The following is a 24,266-nucleotide window of genomic DNA, read 5'->3' as shown; positions in this document are numbered from 1 at the left end:
AGTATTAAAACACGTTCGATACGAAGCTGATTTTTCAACCATACTTTTCCTTCAGACAACAAGGAACGATTAACGGATTCTCTTAGAAGTACAAAGTCTAAACAGAAGATAATATTTTGTATACTTTTAGTCAACGGAGGGCAACCAGCCCTCTCTGTTGATACAAAGCATAAACAGAAGATAATGAGATGGATAACTGTAAGATGACCGATCATCAACGAATGTTCATTGCCTGATATACTGTCTGAACAAAAAGTTCAACTTATATCAGCCTCCTATGGATCGTCAGGATGTTACGTTCAATGCACTGAATGCACCTTTTCGCAACACGAACCGCTACATACGATTACTCTGGTCGTAAACAATACGATCCGATATAAACGTAAGCGAACCACAGCGAATAATTGAAACATTTTTCTATTCATTTCCATTATCCATCAATCATCTTCGCTATTTTTTCCCCAGGCGTGTAAATCTTTTCTACATCGCCGCTGTTCCTTCCCCGTCACTCTTATAAACTTTCCATGAGCTGTAAAAGGAAGTACATATGCATGCAAGTGGGACGAAGGATGTCCGTTCAGTACAAGTCCAAATGTTAAAATTACAGCCACGAGCCGTGCGGTATTTTGTAGGCTTTAGAAATGGCTAATAGTTCGTGTAAATTTTCAGCGACGTGTATCGAATTTTGCGAACCGAAATCCGACCACAGATTAATCACCCGAACAGTTGATATACATACCGGAAAGAGTTAATGTAAACTAACTGTATACCGTCACTATGTACTTTCAATTGCATCCGCACTGTAGTCAGCTTTTATTAAAACGTATCGTTGTATTGATTGTAAGACGTATCGTGTATATGTAGTGCGAATTACGTATACAGTAGAATACTTCGCTACTCACACACGTACCGATAGTTACGTTTGTTGTGCCTTCTGCCCGTGCACTATCTATCGGTGGCAGCAACTTCAAGTCAGTGCACTCCGTTCATGAAGAATTCGTATGTATTCGGTGTATAGGCACCACCGTATGTACGTGCAGTACGTCGTGTGTACACGGCGACCAATTATACGGTTGAAAATGTCATTTCCTTGATTAGGTGACAGTGCTTTCTTACGAACTGTATCGCTCCTTCTACTTGAAGATTTTCTACGATATCTGACAGGAAAGCATATCGTTGAAAATAATGCTAGGGTGAGGCACAAATCTGTTTACGTAGACGCATATCACTTTTCTGTCATTTTTAATCAGATAATGGAATCCAGAAAACGATAAGGTCTATGTTTACAAGATATTTACCTCATTCATCCCGGGACGAGTACCACGGCTACGGTCAATGGAAACAAAACATTTCACTGACACGCATTTTTTTATCACTGTTGTAGATAATTTAACTAGTGAACGTATACTATCAGCAATATTATCGATTAGTACTTGATGGGAAGTAGTAGATTGGTAGTGTTCCCTTCTTAACTTTTTTGATAGCATTTAGAACATTTGTACCTCAGGCATAGGTTAAGATGATTCCGTTGTTTGCCTATTATAATCCTGTAGTACGAATATTACTACTATGTCTATCATTAGCAGCTTACTTGTGTAGCTTTACATCATATTTATATCTTAAATATGCACGTATATACATATCTGTTTCAATGCCTTCTTGTATTACACAATGCGCTAACCAATTTCTAATTAACCATAGATGTCACGCTACAACAGAAATACCGATGCCCAAAAATCTGAGGTGATTGATTATGAACGTCAATTCCAAGAGGATATGGAACGTGCTCAAGCACTAAGTTTAGAAACTCTTGCTCTAGAAAAATTTAAGTTACAAAAGCAACGTTCAGAAAGTAATAATATTCAACAACAATGTGTGTCGCAAAGTGAGATAAGTAGAAGAAACAGCACTGTACATAGTGGTCCATCAGAAAGAGATAACACACCACAAGCTGAAAAGTAAATGAAACTTTGATATTATTATTATTATTATTATTATAATTGTGTATAGTAATGTTTAATGGGAAAAATTATTATAGATAAGTTACATTAACGGAAGATTATAGATTTCAGTGTAGAAGCAGACCAAGGCCTGGTTCCTTTAATACCAACCAGTCTAACAATGCTGTGATATTAGCACCGCCACCAATTCCATCTAGAAAAAATTCAACAACTGCTACAACAAGCCAAGAGCATACCGTTGATTTGATTAATTTCACAATTCCAGTGAAACAAGATAACTTAAGCAATTACTGTTCAGCTCCAGCTCCACCTCCGTAAGGACAACATATTGATAACTTTTAGCAAACAATTAGAGTGTGACATATAAATATATTCACTTGAACAAAGTTTGTTCTTACATAACAGAAATACATCTATAGAACCAAAATGGGAGACTCATCCATCATTATTAAAAAAACAAGGAAGAATATCGCGTAGTAATAGTTCTGCGGGTTATCACTCTCGAGACTTCCGATATCACTCACTTTCACCAGGCCCTAGATCTTCCACTGCGCCTTGCACACCAGGAACTCCAAAAATTAGTCCTATCATGTCAAGATCCAGTAGTATTAGCAGCAATGTACCTGATACAACACCGCAAGTAAGTAGCAGCTCTTAAAATATTTTAGTAGATACTTTTAACTTTGCTGAGAATGGGATGACACTTTTTTTTATTAATTTTTTTTTTTAAACAATAATTTTATCGTTGATAACTCTTATTTCAGCCTGCATGGAATCTTAATAATTTTAAAAATTATTTTCATACTCAGGTATATATACATGTATATGCATGTCATATATAAGTGTCTTACTTTAAGTCAGTTTAATATTGTTACGTTTTAAAAAACTGTTAGTTTCGTTTATTGTATGTAGTTGTTTTTTAATGGCTGTGATATGTTTGCATAATATGTAATGTAATGTTTAATGTAAATTGCCAATAATTCTTTAAGAATCAATAAACTATTCTTTTTACAGATACCTCCATTACCTATGAATTACAGACCAAGTATTACTTCTTCTGTTTGTGGTGTTCAGAAACCTATATTCTCTACAGATGACGAGCAGCTAAACGTATTAAAGGTGATAGAAAAGAGGCCAAATAATAATCTTATAGATTTGAGTTCTTTCGATCAAGTAGAAGATAAAACAAATGTTCGAGTTAGCGTATTGGAAGCATTTGATCCATTACTTGTTAAGACTGAAGATCAGAATGACAGTGCGCAATGGCATAAAGATGGTACTTTTATATTAAAACTAAAGATTAAAAATAAAACGAAATCATATTTGTAACATCGGTCTTATAATATAATGTGTTTAAGCAGAAATACAATCGCAAGTCAGTGGATCGGTGTATGATCCATTTGATCCATTCGACTACATGTACAGCACAAATGAAAGTGTTAGTTCGGATCCAGTATATGTTGCTGTGGAGAAATCAGCCAAGTCTCCAGCTGTATCTCCAGCTGCACCACCACCACTACCTCCTAGAAACTCATCGGCTTGGAATACTATTGAAAGAAGAAGAACCTCTTTAGATAGAAGAGTAAATATTATCTTCTAAATTTCCTACATGAGAGAATAAATAATTGGAATTTTAAAAACTCAAATTTTTTGACAGAAACGACAAACACGCTTGTACGATAACGTAACAGTGAGGAAAACCCGGCCATCGCTGAATGACTGCGACCTTACAGCTTTTCATGAAATGATGAAATCTATACGAAGTCAGTAAATTATACGCGTTTAATTTCCTATTCTACGAATTAAAATTTTATGATACTATGCAAAATATGTTTAGGTGAATTTCCATTTAATGATCCCAGCACAAACATTGGATATGTGATCAGTCCAATAATAGAAAGCTTATATCCTGAAGGCACAAGTATAAAGTTAGTTGTACATCCACAATTAATAGACTCTGATGAAAATACTCCGCCCATTTCGTTTACATGCGATGGTAAGCCTATACAAATATATAATAGAACAATTTGTAGAATATACTTTATAACATTTACAAAATAAATTTTAACTGTTTAATACACAACATATATTTTCTTTCAGTAAATTGTAGCGTTGAACATGTTATTCTTAATGTCGCTTGTTCCTTAGAAGACGAGGACACAGTAAATATAGAAAAATATTGTTTGAGAGTATGGGGATTAGCAGAATATTTTGCATCTAATACAACTTTAGCTCAATATGAGTATATACATCAATGTATCAAACTAGAGAAAGATATCGAGTTAGCTATTCTAACTAAAACACAAATAAAACAGTCCATAGCACGAACGGTAAGCGTGTACATCTTTTTAAATAAGAACTATTAACTATATTATAACTATTATATACATTATAACTATTTGTAGTACACGTATAACTCTTTTTTTTTTTTAATAGCTACAAGATGATAATCGCGATCAATGCCTCAAATTAGAAGATATTCTTCCAAATGAACCAGTACAGCCTATTTCGTATGATACGCTTCTTATTTTATTAGGTATGAAGCTTGAAAATAATTTGTGTAAATTATTATCGTTACGAAGCATTATGTAAAATGTTAATGCAGTAATTATGAACTTTTTAATTTATTTTAAAAATATAGAAACCGTGGAAAAAGAAATGGAACGCGTAGAAACTGCTGCTATACAATTGGCAACCACTAATCATAGTTCGAGTCTTTTACCACAATTGCAACCTCGCGGCGTTGTTCAAGCGGTGAAGGCGGTTTGCGCGTTAATGGGGAATATCGAAACATTCGAAATCACTGAAGCTGTTGATAATTTCGTAAATGAATGTTGTAAATTTTTACCTCAAGTTCATACAACTAATATAGAGTGTAAGAAACCAGAAATTGTACACGAAGACGGTGACTACTCTATTGTGACTTTAAGATCAAAATTTCCGGATGTTATCACGTCGCATTGTCGAAAAATTCGTGATGCAATACAGGAACTCGTAGAGACTTATTGTCACGCCTTCAGGGTAGACTTTGAAGTAAATAGCAGAGGAGAATTTCCAATAAGTGAGAAATACATAGACTTGTAAAGTATATTATAAATTTTAGAAGTAATTTATTTAATTCATATTGTTTTCCATGTAATAGATACGCTGATGTCGTCTGAAGTACTAGATACAATTCTGGTTCGAGTTGGTGCATTACATAGACTACCAGGGTCATGGAAACATGACGATTACATTGTAGCGGCTCAAATATTTCACGGGACTAGACCTGTTGGGAATCCAGTTTTATCTGAACCTATGACAGTCAGTTCTAACTTTCATCCAAGAATCTCATTTAATTCATGGTACTGATTTTAAAAGCTATGTACCATTTTTTTTTAATTTCTATGTTTATAAATTATTTTCTGCTTTATACAAAAGGCTGGAATTTCGCGGAATAAGTGTATGTCAAGTACCAAGAGAAGCTAGATTAGTTTTAGTTCTGTATGGTCGCACATTGCAGCCTACAGAACACGAGTCCAATTCATCGGCAGAAAATACTATGCAAAAAGAGGAATTAGGTTGGGGCGCTATACAATTCTTTGATTACGAGGGGTAATTAATTAATACTTCCTAAAATGAGAAGATATTCAATTTTCCTTTTACTTTATATGTTTTCTTCTATCTGCACAGAGTTATGAGTCAGGGAAGTTTTTTCCTACCACTTTGGCCAGCAATTGCCGACAAAAGATTAGGTCCTGCTCCAGCAGCCGGAATTCACCCTCATGGAGATACGCATGCCATTATTGGTATAGAATTACCAGATTATGGAGGAAGAGTATTATTTCCGACAGAACTGCGTGACTACGATGTAAAATCTCTTGACTTTAACTCATTAGATCAGAATACGCAAGAATTGTTAATCGATATCACGCAACAACATACATTTTCAAGGTAAGCGGTTAATTGCACGACTTTTCAAATTCAATTGCGCATATCGTTAATAATTACTTTTCTCTTGGACAGACCACTTATCGAAGAAAGAGAAATTCTATGGGAAAAACGACATTACTTACACCATAGACCCGAAGCACTGCCTAAAGTACTTTTAGCTGCCCATAGTTGGGATTGGGCTTGTTTACCCGATCTCCATGTATCTCTTAGGGTTTGGAGCCCCTTAGCGCCTGTTCAGGCTTTACAATTGTTATTACCTTGGTAATCCTTTCATTCTAAATTCGAGGATAACAAAATAATAATCTTAATTAACCGTAGATATGTCACAGTTTTCCAGATATGAAAGTTAGAGAAATGGCAGTGGAATGGATCCGAGAACTGAGTAACGATGAACTCGTTGATTATTTGCCACAGTTGTTACAAGCATTGAAGCATGAAACATATGAAACGTCGTCTCTTGCAAAATTTTTATTGGAACGAGCTTTACTTTCACCGCGAGTAGCTCATCATATTTATTGGTTATTAACGCAAGCCTTGCCAGGGCAAAGTCCTCAGGTATTCAAATTGGAATGATCGCCTGTAAGTAAAGTAAAATAGAAAATACTTAGTTCATACAACTTTTAGAATTCTGCTGAAATTGCACCAGAAGACGATAAAAATATTAGCTCCTCGCGTTACCACAGAAGATTACAACTGATGTTACGAGCATTGCTAGCGGTCATCGGAGATGCTTTAAGAAACAGTTTTCTTACGCAACAATTGCTTGTTAAAGTAATCACTGCCTTTTTACACGCAACATACTTTCTTGTAAATTAGCGAATCACGATGATAATAATTTATAATATTACAGAATCTGTACGAAGTGGCAGAAAATATCAAACAAACGAAAGATTCGTTGCGTATGGATACGCTGAAAATTGGTCTACAGAATATACATTGCCAGTTAATGGAAGATGATGGTACATGTTTGCCGTTATCCCCTAGTAAACAAGTATTTGGTATAAATATACAAAGTTGCTCATACTTTCCATCGTTTACTCTTCCATTGAAGATTAACTTCGTTAGTTGCGACGATGTAATTTGTCCGGCAATATTTAAGGTAAAATTAGTAAACAAAAATATAAGAGAATAATATATACATATATTGTAGTCTAACGTAATATGAATATAATGTTAAAGGTTGGGGATGACTTACAGCAAGATATGTTGACTCTTCAAATGGTTCGTATTATGGATAAGCTTTGGTTAAAGGAAGGTCTTGATCTAAAAATGGTTACGTTTGCCTGTGTGCCTACTGGTCACAAACGTGGTATGATAGAAATGGTTACAAATGCGGAAACGCTAAGGAAAATACAAGTTGAATTTGGCCTAACTGGTTCGTTTAAAGACCGACCAATCGCTGAATGGTTGGCAAAACATAATCCTTCCGAATTAGAATACGAACGAGCAGTCGAAAATTTTACCGCATCCTGTGCGGGTTACAGTGTGGCTACTTATATCTTAGGAATTTGTGATAGACATAATGATAACATTATGTTGAAAACATCAGGTCATTTGTTTCACATTGATTTTGGGAAATTCTTAGGTGACGCACAAATGTTTGGAAATTTTAAGAGGTAAATATTAACAATTTTATTATCGCTGAAGCATCGAAACTCGAAACTATGTCTTATTTTTTAAATTAGAGATAGAACACCGTTCGTATTAACATCTGATATGGCGTATGTTATAAATGGCGGGGATAAGCCATCGGCGAAATTTCATCATTTCGTTGATTTATGCTGTCAAGCATTCAACGTGGTACGGAAACATGGAAATCTAATTCTTCATCTTTTTGGACTGGTATGTTGAACATTTATATTACAAATTTATACCGAAGTGCTATTAATTACTTGTAAAAAGTCGACTTATTGGATTTTTCACATTCTACAATTATTAATTAATTGATTAGAAGCAAAGGAATCTATTTTGAGAATAAAACCACAACGGAAGGACTTATCCTCGCGTTTTATCTAAAAGCGGTCCGCCTATCACGCCGCTCTATATGCAGTGCGTAGTTAATTAGTGTTTATCGTTCGAGGTCTTATAGTATCAAACAGTGCGGCAGTTTGAGAGAATTTGTATGGAAAAGAAGTGAGGAATAACAATACGTACGAAATCATAATAACAAATAGTTATCAATATAGTGTGATTTTGTGTACTGTAAATATTGTTTTAACAAGGAAGAAAAAGAATAAACTTAAAAAATGGAAATGGATGGCTTGTTATCACAAAAATATAATACAACCGATTTATATAAACTACGTGTTATAGAACAAAAGCTTAGTGATATTGAGATGAAAGAATTAGTGAACAAGTCTAAAATGAATAACTACACGAATTCACAGATGACATCATCCGGTATCCCTGGGGTGACAGTGGACGCAGTTAGTTACGTGCAAAAAGCTCTTCTGCCCGAGCAAACAAATCCTGAGGCAGCTGCAACATTTGCTCGAATGATAGAAAGTTCGCTTAAAAATTGGTTCACACAGTTCAACTTCTTCTTACACAATTTAGCGCAACTTAGATTTTCAGGCGATCACAATGATGGGACGTTATTGTCTTTTATACCACGCACATACACGTAAGTCTGTTAATATATTTCTTAATATTTTATACAAATTTCGAAACGAGGACATATTTACCTAATCGTTGCAGAATGCAACAAGAAGGTCAATTAACGAGTGTTCAAGTGCACGGGTATCAGAAACGATACGATCCTGAAAAATACTATATGTATATTTTACGCATACAGCGAAAAGGTCATGCGGATCCTACTTACTTATTTCGATCGTATAAGGAATTTTGTGAGTTCTATCAAAAGTTGTGCATTCATTTTCCTCTCGCAAAACTTGCTAGGTAAGTAAAAATTACGCTATATTGTCATTTCTTTAACGTGATGGTATAATTGTTCCGACAATCTCGAATTATTAAAAAATACCGTAATCATATTTATGTTGTATGTAATTTGTATCCATAGAGATCATACAATAGCTTGGTCATCTTTACAAAAATATTCATTCCTAATAGGCTAAGCTCTTTCTCTTGATTATTTATTTGACGCGAAAGTCTGTTCCTGATTTTATTGAGATTAAGAACTTTACTGTTTAACGCTGTCATTAACGGGTTTAAATGGAATTATATTTTTATTTAATTTATTTACTGTAGAATCAGTCTGTGATATTTTACGATAAAATTCAGGTACAGTCGATCTCTTGGATGAATTCCGTTGTATCGGAATTTGAGCATGGAAGCGACCTAGCACCATTTTTAATTTCTGAGCGTTTCGTTCTAAAACAATGCATATATGTAATTTAATCTTACGTACTTGTTATCAATTCGACAGTAATACGCACCCGTTAAAATTGATATTATTTAGCCGTTTAAATGCTCCAAGATACACCAATTGTTTAGACGCGCACAATAAACACTATTAACAAGTTATTGCTACCTCTGTTTGTTACTTTGTATCATGCTACTTTGTTACTTTATATCAGAATTCAATTGTTATCTTTTGTTGTACTATCTAATCAGACCGAAATCATTGATATGTAAAAAAATATCTTTCGTACGATACACGAAATCTATAATCATATAAGTTTTCTTCTTATTTTAAATACTTTCCATACAATTACAAAATTTGTGTATCGATGTACATACATATATCTAGTAATTAGGCAATGTGATTATATTGATATAAATTAATGATTTATTTTATATAGTTTACCAAGTGGTATAAGCGTTGGGAGATCTAATATAAAACAAGTTGCGGATAAACGACGGGCGGATATTGAGAAATTCCTCGTGAGTTTATTCAAAATGGCACCAGAAATTTCCCAGAGCGATTTGGTATACACATTCTTTCATCCTTTACTAAGAGATCAACAAAACGCTGATATTCATTTACGTAAAGTGAAAGGTATAGCAAATTTTCGCAAGTACAACAGTGTAGCATTTTTAGAAAATTTAGTCGACGTGTTTCTTACTGATCGTTGAATACTTAATACGTTGAATATTTGTCGTTTTTTTTTCTTTTTCAATCAGTTGGCAATTGGTGGGCCGAAAAACGAGTAAGAGACAACGTACAAAGTGGACAAATTAGAATGTCTCTTCATTATACACGCGGAGCGTTTTATGTAATGATCCATCACGCTAGAGGTTTACCTAAAGTAGCCAATGGTCAAGAACCAAATACGTACGTTAAAGTTTATCTTAAACCTGATCCTACGAAAAAGACGAAACGAAAAACAAAGGTTGTAAAGAAAAATTGTCATCCTTCTTTCATGGAAATGGTAATGAATTTAGAGTGAAACTATATTTATCTTTTCTTTCCATTTATATGATTGTTCTTGTATGTATAACGCACCGTTATTCATCGTAGCTGGAATATAGAATGGCTTTGGATGTTATTAAGGAGAGAACTTTAGAGGCTACAATATGGAATCATGATACTCTACAAGAAAATGAATTTCTTGGTGGTATTCGTTTGCCATTAGGACGTTTTGATCTGACAACCGAAACAATTGAGTGGTTTCCACTCGGGAGTATTCGATGAAGAATACCACAGCTACGAATCTATCAAAAACAAAAGGAATTTATTAATGCTCATGAATACTTGTTGTATAGGAAAATAAGAAAACCTAATTTTATCGCACAATACTAATTATAGCATTTCTACAGTATGCACGTAATTGTGCAAAAGAGAGAGTGCTTATGTGTCACTATGAATGCTTTTACGTTTAATGAAAATGCTTCTAAAAATAAGTTAACTAACGTATAACAATGCATAACGAGAAGAGGCATATTTCATAAAATTATTCTGTCTTTGCAAGAATTGCCAGAACATGAAGGATGAAATTTTCATTTTGTCACATATTTATCATGAAAATTAATTAAACTATATTTCACAAATATCTGGCAATGATTGCCAAATATACATATATATACATAAAATATTTCAAGTGTGCTAAATCTATTTGTAGAATTTTATAAAAAATGTTTATACTATTTTTATTGAAAAATAATCTCTATTAAATTGTAATATTATTAGATGTAAATTAAAGATTTGCTATATTACTCTTTTATAGCAAATTGAATACAACGTTTCCTAAATAGTTATGCATAACACTATAGATTTTTATAAGTATATGATATAAATTTTATTTGGATATAAGTTATTTGCCTATGGTAATAAGTATAGGAAACGAAGGGAGGAATTTTTTACTTTCATATGAAATTTAAAAATTATACATATAAAAACATAATCAAAATATATCTACCTATTTGCATGAAAAATAGAGATCTATATAAACGAGAATATATATATCGGCGTGCATTAGAAATTTCTTTTTGTTACACGATAAAGCAGAATGAGATTATGTAAATATGCTTTATTGTCGTATTTATGTATATAAATATGAATAATCATATTTATGTATATAGATATTTATAAATACAATATGCATAATCATTTTGCATATTGTAAGTACTTTAATCGGTTTTTTTTAAACTGTGCGCATTAAGAATGTAGCTCTAAAAGATAGTAAGAGTATCTTAACAAAAATGAAGGTTCGCGTTAATGCATTATCAACGGGTGATTATTAAGTACTAACTTGTCTATTTAATTACATTATCAATATTTTTTTATCACTTTTATTATCTGTAAGTTGTAATTTTCTAAAATCTTTATTGCGAGACAAATAACATTAATGCAAAACTAATGATATATAAAATATGGACTAATATAAATAAGCTAATCTCCTGTTGTTAATATAATTAATTTTAACCTGAATTTTTGCTATAAATACTTTTAAAATGCAGTGGAATATATCAATGGGAAATATCGCACATCACTGTAATCGTGAAAAGAATTGTGTTAATAAATGCACAAAGCCGTTTGCTTTTGCATTGATTTTATAAGTCAACGGTTTTAATTATAAATGCTTTTGCATATGCTTTCTATGGTTTTAATGTCGTGACATAAAAACTCACACGTGTAAATTTTAATAATTTATTGATATTTTGGAACTTTGTGACTCTACAATTATGTCATAAATACGAATACCAAACGATACAAGTTGTTATTATGATTTTGTTACATTTCGACCATTTTCATTTTTCTACTGTCAGTATTCTTGCTGGTTGTTTTTAATTTGATATTTCGAAAGAATGTTTGCAAATTAAAAAATTCATAATTCTAAAACTGCAATATTGAGTTTTTAGTATGGGTTGACAGAGAACTGTAATAAATATGCTTGCATAATAATGTTAACTGCATATTTTCCTAGCATGTTTGGTGTTAGCGTCTTTTCTAGTATTAATCGAGTATATTATTTTGTCTGTTGTTGTGCTAAGAATTATATCAATTATGATAAAATTCTGATTACATGCTGAACATATTTTAATTCTTCTACCATTTCGAATGTTGCCGGTTCGGCAGAAAATAAGATTGTAACACTAACAGTGACTGGAAAATTTGAATTAAATGCGTGAAAATTTATTAAAATATTTTAAGCAAACAGCTGAGCCGTAGATTGAAATTCATAAATTTTTATAAACAGCGTAACAGTCATGTAGGACAGTGGTTCTAATGCCTTCTTTCCTTATTTTTTTTCTATTTTTTTAGGGATAAAATGTTTGTTAGGGATATAAAGTTCTGAATCAACTTTGTAACGTGGTGTTTTCTCTCCTTGATCGTTCTGAGAAATGTGTTCAGGCATAAAGCAGCCACGAAATATAGCGTTTGTACTTTATTCGCTTGTTTGTTCTCTTTACATCGCTTTAAATGATAACGCAACGATTCGATGCCACTTCAATACCCTCGAGGAAGTGACTACATCGGGACTTATACCCCGCTACCAATTTCTCTTTTGGTCTCTCATATCTACGATTTACGATCCACGAAATCGTTCACATCGGACGGTGTAAACTGAAATCTCGGTGGATCGACACACGGTTTTGTGGAGTTCGTTACAAAAGAAGCGATGGAACCAAAGAGTGCTCCTTCGTTCCCCGTGACCCACACGTATAAAATGAACCGACCGATGAAACGGCCTGGTGATGTCGATGTGTAAGTACAGTGTACACAGTCGACGGTGGCATCGCGTCGTGAACGGTGGAAATCAGGATCGGGAGAGAAGATAAAGACGAAGCGAAAGGGATGCGTAGCCTCTTTGGAATTATGTGGAAGGTACACATTGTCTGGTCGGCAACCCGTACGTAATTGGACCCTGAAACGCAACAACGTTTCACGTATACACCAAGAAATTCCGGGGTCTGGGTTGCGGGGGGATAGGTTTTTGTTCGAGTTCCTCGGTCCAGTCGGTCCAGTCGAAAACACCAAATAGATACTTTTATGGGGGGCTATAAAACGCTCCGGAATCGAGTATCGATGGTTCCAAAGGGGCTAATCTGCGGATGAAAACTGTAATAAAACGTCCTCCCTTCGTATGCATCTAAAATCCTTTTGCAGTACGCGCGCTCCCCTTACCTTACGCGGTGAGCCCAGGTAGCAGTTCTCCGATTCTTCCCGGGTGAAAACAGAAAACTACCGTTTCCGGTGGTTCCGCTTCGCACGATGGCTCCAAGTGAAACTCGAACTGATTATTTCGCACAAAACGATATCTGTGATAATCTCTTACTCGTGAGACACGATAAAATACGTTTTTATTAGCAAACCATTTCGTATGAACGTGAGTAACAACAAATTTACGCAACAAAATATTTACGCGAGTCATTGAATTTATCGACCACGATAATGTAGGTAAACACAATTCCTGCACGCTGTGTAATATCATAGAGGGCAGAAGAAGACCATTCACTATCCACCGGATCGATATTTCGATGACAGCGTTTCTGAAAGTTTTGTCAAAGTGCTATCACAGTCAGTGTTAAACGCGAGAAACGAAATACTTGCTTTAAAATGAAAAGGTAAACGAGATATTTATATTATGTCCAACTTGTCTTGTACATTTCTTTCAACAAAATAAATAACGGAGGAAATAAACAGAGTCACGTTGAATATAGAATTGAAATAGCCGAATGTATACTGAAAAATCTATCATTACCAGATTGCAAAGAACGGGGACGATTATCGCACGGAGATTTATCACAAATATCGCAAACGAAACATCAGGTTCGTTTTCTCAAGCATATCGTGACCTAACGCTATCGAAATCAAGGCCAACAAGATCCTGTAAAGTTTGAACTCGACTTTCCCAAGATGTTTCTCCGATCGCTGCCTCTGCGACAGTTTAGCGAGAAGCAAAGCTGCACTTGGAGAACCAGCGATAGGAATATGGCGGTAACATTTAGCACCTTTGTGAAATATACGCGGATCGAGATGTTAAAGAAAAATGACGAGAGAAAGAAAAGAGATAAGATCGCTCGAACCGATTTTAATCCCCGACATTTATTCCCGTCTTGGACTCGTTTTACTCCGTTCTTGACGCGCTTACATGTTTCTTCGCGCGACTTTATTGTTGCATACGTATACTGGATCCTTCGACCTTGGGCGCTTTTCGAGTATTAACGACAATAAAGAAAATGTAACACATTAAGAGAGGGGCCAAAAATAATAAAGTGCCAGTGGTTTTACGTCCCTTGAACGTTGCCAGCCCGTAATAAACAATCGCATACATAAGCATCGCAAGTTATAGGTTATTCGTTGAATTCGAAGAACGTTATAAGATCGTCAAGCCTAGTAGTATCACCCCCGATATTTTGATCGCGTTGCAAAATTTCAAAATGCACGGGTCTGATGCTTGATAAGGATATCGTTTATTTCATTTAGATCCTGAGATAATCATTTAGCAATAGCGTTTTATTAGAATTTCATTGATAAAATGAAACTGCTCTGCTCGAAAGAATAAAACAAGTCTAGTTAAGCGAGTCGCAAACGTTGAAACGTAGAAACATTCGTTCTTTCATAAAATAATATAAAATAACATTAATACTCACTCATCGGCGTTCCTAATAATTAAATAGCTAACTCGGCTACGTTAAGCTCGGTTGTTTGTTCAAAAGTTTCCTTGATTACGAGAAAAAACGACGAAGCATCAATGTACACATTGCATATATATATATGTATATATACACAGATTAGCGTTCGCATTTTTGAATCACTGTTATATAGGATTTCTCGTGTCGTTAAAGATCCAACGGGGCAAGGACGGCAATAACGATTGTAATTCTCGCGAAATGGTAACGCACCGTTTACGATCCGGCGATTTGTTTGCGCCACCTTCGAGAGGAAAGTTCGAGCCTGCGTCTCCAGGTTCGAATGACTCTCGTTAGATCGTATACAAATACGAGCATAAAAACGTGTAATGCGGTTTATGCGAGCGGGCGAGCAGCGGTAACCAATGCCCGGGCTATGTATCCACGGGACACGCGGAGAGAACGGCGCAAATAAAGCAAGATGAGAGGAAGCTGCGAAGGTGGCAACGAGTCCCGTGGGAGCCCTGAACTTAACTACCAGATCGATGTCCGACCCCAACCCCTCTTCATCCCCCGAAACCAACCCCCGATCCTTTCTGGCTTCCTCTCCTCTGCTCTCGATCTTCCGCTACCACTTCTCTCTTGCTTTTTTTTTTGTCGTCTTTCCTTTATTTCTTTTTTTTTTCTTTTTTTTTCTTTTTATATACACAAGGTCGTCCGATCCGAATCGCGTCACTGTCCGTTGGTTTAAAAAGCCTGAACGCATTTCTCAGAACGATAAAGGAGAGGTGACGCTGCGTTACGAAGCAAATTCAGAACTTTGTTCCAGTGAAATATAGAATAAAAGTAATACTGTCCGCATAGAGGAAAGAAGAGAACGTGCCGTGGATAACGAGACCGCCATCATGAATTCCTCCCGTGCCGAGGATAACGAAAAAGTGCTAACAAACGGTTATACAATAAAAAAAAAAAAAGATATCTCCGTCTCTCCACGCGCAGTCACCGTTGGACGGACAAATACAGATTCCAGTCTTGACAATCTGCAGGACGAAGACCATCCTTCTTTACCAGTGTCAGTCGTCATCCGTAAAATGAAACCGTAAGTAAGGCGCTTAATAAAATAATCAACCACTGTTTCCCTCCTGTAGGATTCTTTCAGCCGTCCGTCTGTAGATTCATCGAAGTGACGATGAAACAAAATGTTCGAACGTTCACCAAATTTCACATTGCATATCACGAAATCGATTGGAATTGTCTTATCCCAAGGAAAAAAAAGACGTATCGAGGCTAACCCGTCGCGTTCCTTCTGCAATCTCGATCGTATTATTAATCGCGAATAATGAACTGCTAAATGGATCACGCACGATCTTTAATTTGCCGTGCCAACCGCTGGTCTTCTTCTTCTTCTTCTTCTTCTTTTTATTTTTCTTCTTTTCCTCCTCCTCCTCCTTCTTCTTCTCGTTCTTCTGCATCACGTACGAAGAGAGGACTGCCATGGTCAGCCATGGCTGGACCAAGTTTCCGCGACCTGTTCCTCAGGTCACAAACCCAACACCGTGTGCGGATGGGAATGCTGATGGGCGTGCGGATGCAGCGAACCAGGCGCGTGGCCTAAAGCCAACGTGTGAGGCGGATGGCCGATGCCCAGGGGCGGCGAGCTACCATTGTGCATCAAACCACCCAGCATTCCTCCCATTCCTCCCATTCCTCCGAGCGTCAGATTGGCCATCGCGCCGCACGACAAACTCTCCATGGATTTCGAGTCCTTCTGCTCCAGTTCCTCCCGTTTCTTCACCTGCTTCCGTTCTTTCGCTCGCCGATTTTGGAACCAAATTTTCACCTGCAACATGGGCCAACGGAAACGTCTCAGGTTGATCTCTTTTTTCTTTTTCTAACTAACTTCCCGCGACTATTCGCAAAGTGAACTCGATCGACGCCGCGACGGTCGTGTCACTCCAAATGTTCCAAATGTTCGTTACTTACAATCTTCTCCGTCCGTCCAACTAATCTGTCAGTTTCGTAATTTCGACGAGTCGTCCGCGATCGCTCCGGGATCGCGGCACCGATTCAGATTCGCGTTATTTTCGGCGATTACTCACCTGTCGTTCGGAGAGCGCGAGGTTCGCTGCAAGCTCGGCCTTACGGCGGATCGTGATGTAACGGTTGTAATGGAACTCCTTCTCCAACTCCAGCCTCTGGTGATCTGTGTAGACCACTCTGTATTTGTCTTTTGTCCGAGTCTTTCCTGTAAAAGCCGAGAGAAAAAAAAGGGGAACGATAACGATCGACATCATTACACGTTTAATATCTGCTTCTCTAATTCCCCTGTCAATAGCGCGTTTAACAGAGATAACGCTTTTGACAATCGGCGGCTCGCGTATATACACTACCACTATACGCATCTCGACCGAAACGAGAATTAATAACGCAATTTAACACGGGATACCTAAAACGCATTCGAAGCACGGTTACAGCCATAAATCAGGACCAGTAATAACCAAGGAATGAACGCAACGTAAAATAAAGGCAAACTATTATTTTCTTGCATCGACAACGTCAACAAAGCCAGATATACCCGCGAGATAACTCGATTATCTGCAACAAACTGAAAGCGAGGCGTTCGATATTAACAGGGGCGATTTCTGCCGATTTCTACGCGCCGAAACACCATCGAGACGCCAGATATTCGTAACAAGCGATCCTGAAAGGAGGGAAACGGACAAGAGCGAATGTTTTACGAGCGGCGCGACAAGAATTCCGGAAAAAGGGACGTTGGCCAGAAAATGGCGAGGAAAAAATTGCCGGCAGGCAGTGGGTGTGATTTGAACGTTGGCATTCGAAACGATTACACGAATCGTACGAAATACGGGATGAGGGAGAACAGAGAACGGTGAACGGAGCGATCGTGGAAGGGAACGGGGACGGAACGGGAGAAAGGAAAACGATTAGATAAGGCCTGGTGCCGGCGAGATCAAAGGCGTGCACGTTAATCCACCACTCCTCGATAAGAGTGCTCGAGGCCTTCGAGACATCACGAATAAGCTTCGACCTTAGACTTTTCAATGGTATACATGTATGCCTGCGCGTAGCTGGATCCAGCATGGCTGGCACGAAATTACCAGGGATTAAGAAAAACCTTTCTGCCAAAGAGAAAGGCAACGTTGCACGAGTAAATAATAACAGTAATAATAATAATAATAATAACAATAGCAACAACAATTATGATACGAAAAGCGATGTCACGGTAGGCAAGTACATCGAAGAATAAAAGCTTGACCGTCGTCGATGAATGGAACAGATAGATACGAAAGGTATCACGTCTATCCAAATATTAGAACAATATATCGTGGCACGTCGAATTTTCAGACTTGCTCAGATTGCGCTCGATCGTTATCGCGCACACTTCTGTCGCGTTTCTCTCAAAATTGCGATTCAAGTGAGACGTTGCGAACGGAAAAACGAGCTCGTTTCTCGATTGCACGCGCGCGATTACGTACAAGGAAACACGCTAGACGATGATTCAGTGGAACGGCGCACAATTCGCGAATCAGTGATCAACGGCGAGAAGGGAACTAGATAAAGAGCGATGAAGTAATTCGCGCCAAATCGTGTAGAAGACACCTCGGCCGCGCGTTATTCGGGATCGCAAATATTTGCGATCCGAGGCATAATCATCGTTGAAAACCTGATGCACGTAACAATATCATTAAGTCTTATCGACAGACATTTTATCTGTTCGGAGACTTTCATCGGACCGGCGAAAAAAAAATTCCAAACCCTACGCAGCGTTACTAAGACGCGAGAGAAGAGAAGAGAAGGAGGAGGAAGCGAGGGCAAAATGGGAAATGAAAATCTCCTCTACGTGGAATTATACAGCGAATTCTAAAACGGTTGCGTGGAAGTCGCCTTCTTTGCGGTACTCGGATTTTTAACCGGCAAACTTGTGTATCCACTTGAACTTTTACATCCGAAAAAGTCTATCGGAATCCCAGAGGGGGGTGGGCGTTATTTGAAGGGGAGAACGGTCGGTTTTTCGTTGTACGAACCGCTGCTCGGTGTGCGAGTCGGCAAGGATTATTGTCGGCCTTTTTCATCTCTCCGATATCGGAACTCGCACCTACGATCATCCGGCTGGTTCCTTGTCAACGCTCGATCTGCTACAGTGCCCTGAATAGCGTAATTGTTACACCAGGTCAGTCAAGATTATTTTATTTCGCTGATCGTGGTGAACCGCGCGTCGGCAAATACGCGGATTACGGATATATTTGCAGGCGTCCATCCTTTAAAATTTCGATCAGCGTTCGAGCTACGAAAATTAGAGGGAACAAGGTGCGCTCGATAAGAAAAACCGGCGCGTAACAAGGAACGCAGGTTGTCAGGCGTGTCGTACAACAAATGGAAGAATTCGAGCACAGCACAGAAACGTGTCGCGCGATATTTGCACAGAGATTACGAAACGAACTTCTTTCGAAACAGGCGTCTACCTTTAACCAAGCGTCGACCTTAGGAAAACAACTAAAGTCAACTCGATCCTCGGGAGAATCAACGTGAAAGGAAAGAAATAGTGGAACGTTGCGTTGACGCGTTTATTTGTTTTATTCGTTTTCGCGAATCTCGATCTCGGCCAACGGGAAATCCGCGTCGCGATTTCGCTGTTCGAGTTTGGCTGAGGGAGGAATATTTTGCGTACCAGCCGTCGGGAAACCAGAGACGCGATTCGGGGAGCAAAGAAAGAGGGCTCCTGGGGCTCGTTGCCACCCCATTATAGCGTTTGCTCTTCCATTACGCGATGCGAGATGGTGAAAGCGCGTGCCCCGGTTTTCCTCCCGCTATCCAGCGACGCCCTCTCCGGTTCCCGAGCCACCCCCATAACGCCCGCGACCCTCGATGCTCCTGGACCCGCACGGGTGCCATTCGTCACCGGCATCACAATTACACCTCTATTGTGCCGTGCAACATTTGTATATCGCGTATCAAGTGTCTCCTGCTCTCGCCGCCTCACCACTTTATCAGGCGAGCCAGTCAGGAGAAAAAGAGCAGAACTCGAGAAAACGACGCGCACGAGTTACCAGAAAGCCTCGCACGACAATGCGATACAGTTTTAGAAATCGCTGAAATCGTTATCAACCTGGAACTAAAGCAGGTAACGCAATATTTGTCTTCGATACCGACATTTACGCGTGTCAACTGTAATAGATACCGCGGTAGACGCGGTTATTTACTAGAGCATCATCCGACTGATCCGAATAATTTGATAGAATCGCAATATCGAGCGGCACGTGCGCACAAATCGCGAGCGCAAGGACGCCGATCGCGAATCCAGCCGAGACAGCTCGGAATCCGGTTCTATCGGCCATCTTCGAGAAACGGTTCGCGTTTTCACGAACGACGTGTCCACGGCGAACAACTGGGGACAATAATGTCTACGACTTGGGGGACAGACAACGAACGGGACGCGTATACCTTCGAATCGTGCGCTAGGTAACCGGAAAAGTCTTCCCGTAACCGCCTTTCAGCTTATTATTATATTAGCATGCTGGCCATGGCCAAGTTTAACGAGCCGGCCCTCGAGTTGCGGGCAAACCCGGGCGAAATAACGTCAAAGGGTCAGGAATACAGCCGAAGCAACCACGGCGCGCGATCCCGTTTACCGGAAACAGAGCCGTTCCACTCTCTCCCGAAGAAAGTCAGGCACACGAATCCGGTGACCTACCCCCCGCTGTTCCAAGCGGACGACCAGTTTAATTAACCTTCATTGTTGGCAAAACAAACTGTTGGAATAACTTTTACGACGATACTGTAGGAGCGACGCTGAATGAACCCGGTCTTCCCCCTGTCAGGGGTACTCTTTATTGGTTGCTACCATGGAATTGCGAGCGTTTCTTCGTAATTAAATGAAAGGAGAGGAAAAAATGGCGAACCGCTCGAACGTGACCGCGAAACGATCGGTTTTCCACGGTAGCGACCAAGATGGCGGCGGCGATAAAATCCGGAGGAACCGCGTGCCGCCATCGCTGCCACATCCAGCGAGCGGGATCGTTCGAGAAGGAGCAGCGGTAATAATCGCGGGGAAAAATCGCGCGCTGACAGGAGTACGCGCGGTTCTAGCCGTGTAATTGTAATAGGTATTTTGAATGAACGCAGAGAGCCGTCGTTATACGAGGCAGCGGCTGCCTGCAATATAACCATAAAATGCAGATAATAGCCGCTAGAAGGTATCGAAGGGTCGCGCGGTCGTGAAACGGTCGGAGAAAGGAGAAAGACGGGGTGAAACCGAGCAATGGAAACGAAGGAAACAGGCCAAGAGTGGAGAAGTTTCGGCGCTCGTCGGCGTCGCTCAACGTCGCTCGGCGTCTCGACGACGATCCCATTGGCGGTTCCGCGAGTATATCGTTACACGGAATCGAGGACTCTGACTATTATTCGTAAACGTAGCGTGAAACTGATTCGGAAATTCGACACAGATTTCATGCAACTACCGCTTCACTACGGGAAATGGAACAAAACAAAAATTAACTGGAGAATTTATCGTGCAACAATGTTACGTGCCATCGATATTCTGTCAATTAAAATTTCATGAAAACGAACATGCTCCGCGGCGGATATACCCGATGCGAGACCGTTAACTGATAATCGCATGTCCAATAAAATATCTGCATTCCCCAACGACGATAAATAATCGTCGTGCGTCGCAATAATTACTAGTCAACTAAATAACGACGAGCATAATAATCGAACGACAATTAACGTTATCGTACCAAGGCCGTCGATGGTGCAGAGCTCGTGAATCGTTGAACCTGCACTTGCGTTGCAGTTTGTAGTTATGTTGCACGCTGCAACAGTACAATATACGTAAAACAAACTATTTCTATCCCGTTCAGAAATGTGATACTCTAAAATTGATAAAAGTTACACATAGACGATAACACGTACGGACGATTTCGATTTTTGAATTATGCCACCGATTGTTGGAAACCGTAAATCTTCCTCGCTGTGCATACAACGCGTAAACGAAACTGAACACGGTAAACTGTACAGGAAAAATTAGCACACGGTCGAAAGGTTTACAGAAGCAATTAACGATCCACGTAAACCAGGAAACACGTAGGTACACGTACGCGTTGGAGAGTCGTGGCGAAGAATTCGTATAATTGCAATCGTTCCGGGCGTCCTGTTTGTCGAGGTATACATTTTTAGGGGAATTAATCTTTCGGTCGGTGAGAGATTACCGGGGACCGTAACACGAACGGGTAGCGTTCTCCGTTTCCTTGGTCCGGTTGAAAATCGAGACGACGGCAAGAGGACGGAGATTATCTCACAAATATTTGAGAGCAATTAGGTGTTTGCTCGTCTGTTACCGTGTTTACCTTGTTCGCCATATCTAGACCACGGAGACGCGTTTACAACCGAGCGCGAACGCGCGCGATGTGCTCCACGGTTCTTACAAAAAAAAAAAAAAAATAAAAAAAATAAGTCTTTCTCATCCGCAATTAATCGAACCGAACTACAGCCAGATGTATCAAACACGAATCGCCTTTTATCTCTATGCTTTACGTACGGAATTGAATTTTCGAACTTTAAACGGTCAAATTTTCTCATCCTCGATTCGATGAGTTCCCAAGGGAATATTTATTAATAAATTCGGGAGGTTATCAATAAATAGAATAGAATGAGAATTTGTAAAACAAAGAGACGAGACGTTATAAATGCAAACTATCCCAAGTAATGTGTAAATATTCTACCGTGGCTTCACGAGTCAACTTGTACGCATAATGAGAATACGGCAAGGTTCCCGAATACGTTAATAGCTGTAAACACGGAGATTAGGTTTCTTCATCGTTAATCTTGAATGAAGAAATGTCAATTCGTTCGCAATAAATACGACATTGCCGGAATGTTCGTACCTCTGGAAACAGTTTGATTCTACGTTAGAATTTGTTCGCAAACAGCGTTAAACCGCGAGCGAACAATTCCTGCGAGTATCCCATCGCGCGAGAACACGAACAACCATTGCTGTTTCATCGATACATGAAAACTTGCGTAGGCGTAACTCAGGCGATTGCTACTAGCCGTATTTATTAATGAATCGGGAACTCGAAACGCGTCGCGGTACTATCGACGCTCCATTAACGCGGAGGCGTTATCGGCGTTGACGCGAAACGTTTTAATTCGTCTCATCCATCACGGCGACGCAATCGATTAATTTAATACGGGCAATTAGAATGGTATCTCGAGCAATCGAGCGGCGAATTAACGCGGCGCGAACCGAAAACGGTCGCCGAACGTCCTCGACGGAGCCTCCCGATGGCGCGCTTTCGACCTTGCCCGGCTCTATCGCCGGCTGAATCTCGCCCGACGAATGATTCGCGATCTCGTAAAGAAGGGTATTAGCAGCAACAACAATCGCATGACCGTCGCATAAAAACATCGCTATCGTCGATGGATTCGCCGGGTCGGAAACGACATTACGATTCGAACGAATGGCTTTTTGTAGGGACCGCGTTATCTGCCTGCCGTACCTTTCCTTATATTGGCGTTATCCTTCTATCTCTAAACGATCTTCGTCGTTGACTACTCTATACGCACGATTCAATTTCGAGTAGCGAATAACAGAATCATGCGCGAACATAAAAAGATTCTCAAACCCGACTAACCTGAGTTCGGCTGGCTCTGATAGGACGTCTTTTTCATCCACTCGTACGGACTCCTAATCTGCGCGGGTCTCATCGGCGTCGTGTTATTGTTGTTCGTATTGTTGTTGTTGTTGTTGTTGTTGTTGTTGTTATTATTATTATTCGGGGTGACGGAGTTATTGTTGTTATTAGCCGGCGGAGTGGAGGGTGTGCCAGGGTTGCTGATCTCGCTGCCGCTGACGGTGATTGGCGGGCTTGGTTCGCCGGTGCCGACCGCGGGATTCGTCTCGTCGCCGCTCCAATCCGTCACGGCGTTTATTTGTTGCTGCTGCTGTTGCTGTTGCTGCTGCTGCTGCTGCTGCTGCTGATACGCCTGGTGATGTTGATACTGTAGATGCGTGTAAGGGTGGGTATGCGGATGAGGCCATCCGGGTAGAACGTCCGCGTGGTCCAAATACTGTTGAGTCCCGGCTGATTGATGGTGATGGGGTCCGTGAGGGTGTCCGTGCGGGTAACCGTACCAATATTGCTGGCCACCGTCGGCGTTCGCCGCGGCAGGATGTTGCTGCGGTTGCCCGTGTTGCTGAACCTGCTGCACCAGCTGCTGCTGACCGGCAGACTGCTGTTGCTGCCGGTACATCGCGAGCGGATTGTAGTAAGAGACCATACCGATACTGCTAATGTCCGTCATCGGGTAGGCGGCGATCTCGCGTGCACCGATCTCTCACGAACGCGGCTCACTGTTCGCCGATTATCGAGGTGT

At 39.5% G+C, this 24,266-nt stretch overlaps 2 protein-coding genes across 7 annotated transcripts; one reads left to right on the top strand and one right to left on the bottom strand.

Moving 5' to 3' along the window:
• The first annotated feature begins 684 nt into the window (after window positions 1-684).
• Window positions 685-10,859, top strand: Pi3k68d (phosphatidylinositol-4-phosphate 3-kinase catalytic subunit Pi3K68D). Of its 3 annotated transcripts, none has more exons than XM_076893507.1 (25): window positions 685-1,193; window positions 1,702-1,958; window positions 2,066-2,275; window positions 2,367-2,601; window positions 2,976-3,237; window positions 3,320-3,543; window positions 3,619-3,724; window positions 3,799-3,957; window positions 4,062-4,291; window positions 4,398-4,497; window positions 4,603-5,022; window positions 5,104-5,305; window positions 5,382-5,555; window positions 5,634-5,894; window positions 5,967-6,155; window positions 6,224-6,449; window positions 6,519-6,665; window positions 6,745-6,993; window positions 7,074-7,510; window positions 7,580-7,736; window positions 8,282-8,517; window positions 8,592-8,792; window positions 9,656-9,852; window positions 9,978-10,225; window positions 10,315-10,859. In XM_076893507.1, the coding sequence occupies exons 2-25, from the start codon at window positions 1,702-1,704 to the stop codon at window positions 10,486-10,488; spliced, it is 5,301 nt and encodes a 1,766-aa protein (XP_076749622.1). In that variant the 5' UTR covers window positions 685-1,193; the 3' UTR covers window positions 10,489-10,859. The 3 variants fall into 3 exon arrangements, with proteins under 3 accessions (XP_076749622.1, XP_076749621.1, XP_076749620.1); XM_076893506.1 differs by having other exon boundaries at window positions 685-1,454; window positions 3,323-3,543; XM_076893505.1 differs by having other exon boundaries at window positions 685-1,454.
• Window positions 10,860-16,162: 5,303 nt separating this feature from the next.
• Window positions 16,163-24,266, bottom strand: Cad (homeotic protein caudal). 4 transcript variants are annotated; one of them, XR_013101788.1, is made up of 5 exons: window positions 23,525-24,266; window positions 21,629-21,703; window positions 16,970-17,115; window positions 16,346-16,710; window positions 16,163-16,300 (listed from the first exon to the last, which is right to left on the bottom strand). XR_013101788.1 is itself a non-coding variant. In XM_076894173.1 (4 exons), the coding sequence occupies exons 1-4, from the start codon at window positions 24,192-24,194 to the stop codon at window positions 16,411-16,413; spliced, it is 1,191 nt and encodes a 396-aa protein (XP_076750288.1). In that variant the 5' UTR covers window positions 24,195-24,266; the 3' UTR covers window positions 16,316-16,410. The 4 variants fall into 4 exon arrangements, 2 of the variants coding, with proteins under 2 accessions (XP_076750288.1, XP_076750289.1); XR_013101789.1 differs by having other exon boundaries at window positions 16,163-16,285; XM_076894173.1 differs by lacking the exon at window positions 16,163-16,300 and having other exon boundaries at window positions 16,316-16,710.

This window comes from Xylocopa sonorina, chromosome 4 (assembly GCF_050948175.1).
Source record: "Xylocopa sonorina isolate GNS202 chromosome 4, iyXylSono1_principal, whole genome shotgun sequence".
Lineage (NCBI taxonomy): Eukaryota > Metazoa > Arthropoda > Insecta > Hymenoptera > Apidae > Xylocopa > Xylocopa sonorina.
Note: the sequence above shows the minus strand (reverse complement) of the source record. Positions and strands in the feature narration are given on the sequence as shown.

Coding starts and splice junctions, on each gene's coding strand:
- Cad (XM_076894173.1), bottom strand. CDS start 24,194: ATGACGGACATTAGCAGTATCGGTATGGTCTCTTACTACAATCCGCTC. Junction 21,704..23,524: donor TCAGAGCCAGCCGAACTCAG/GTTAGTCGGGTT, acceptor GTACTGTTGCAG/CGTGCAACATAACTACAAAC. Junction 17,116..21,628: donor CTGCACCATCGACGGCCTTG/GTACGATAACGT, acceptor CGGCTTTTACAG/GAAAGACTCGGACAAAAGAC.
- Pi3k68d (XM_076893505.1), top strand. Junction 3,544..3,618: donor GAACCTCTTTAGATAGAAGA/GTAAATATTATC, acceptor ATTTTTTGACAG/AAACGACAAACACGCTTGTA. Junction 3,958..4,061: donor CATTTCGTTTACATGCGATG/GTAAGCCTATAC, acceptor ATTTTCTTTCAG/TAAATTGTAGCGTTGAACAT.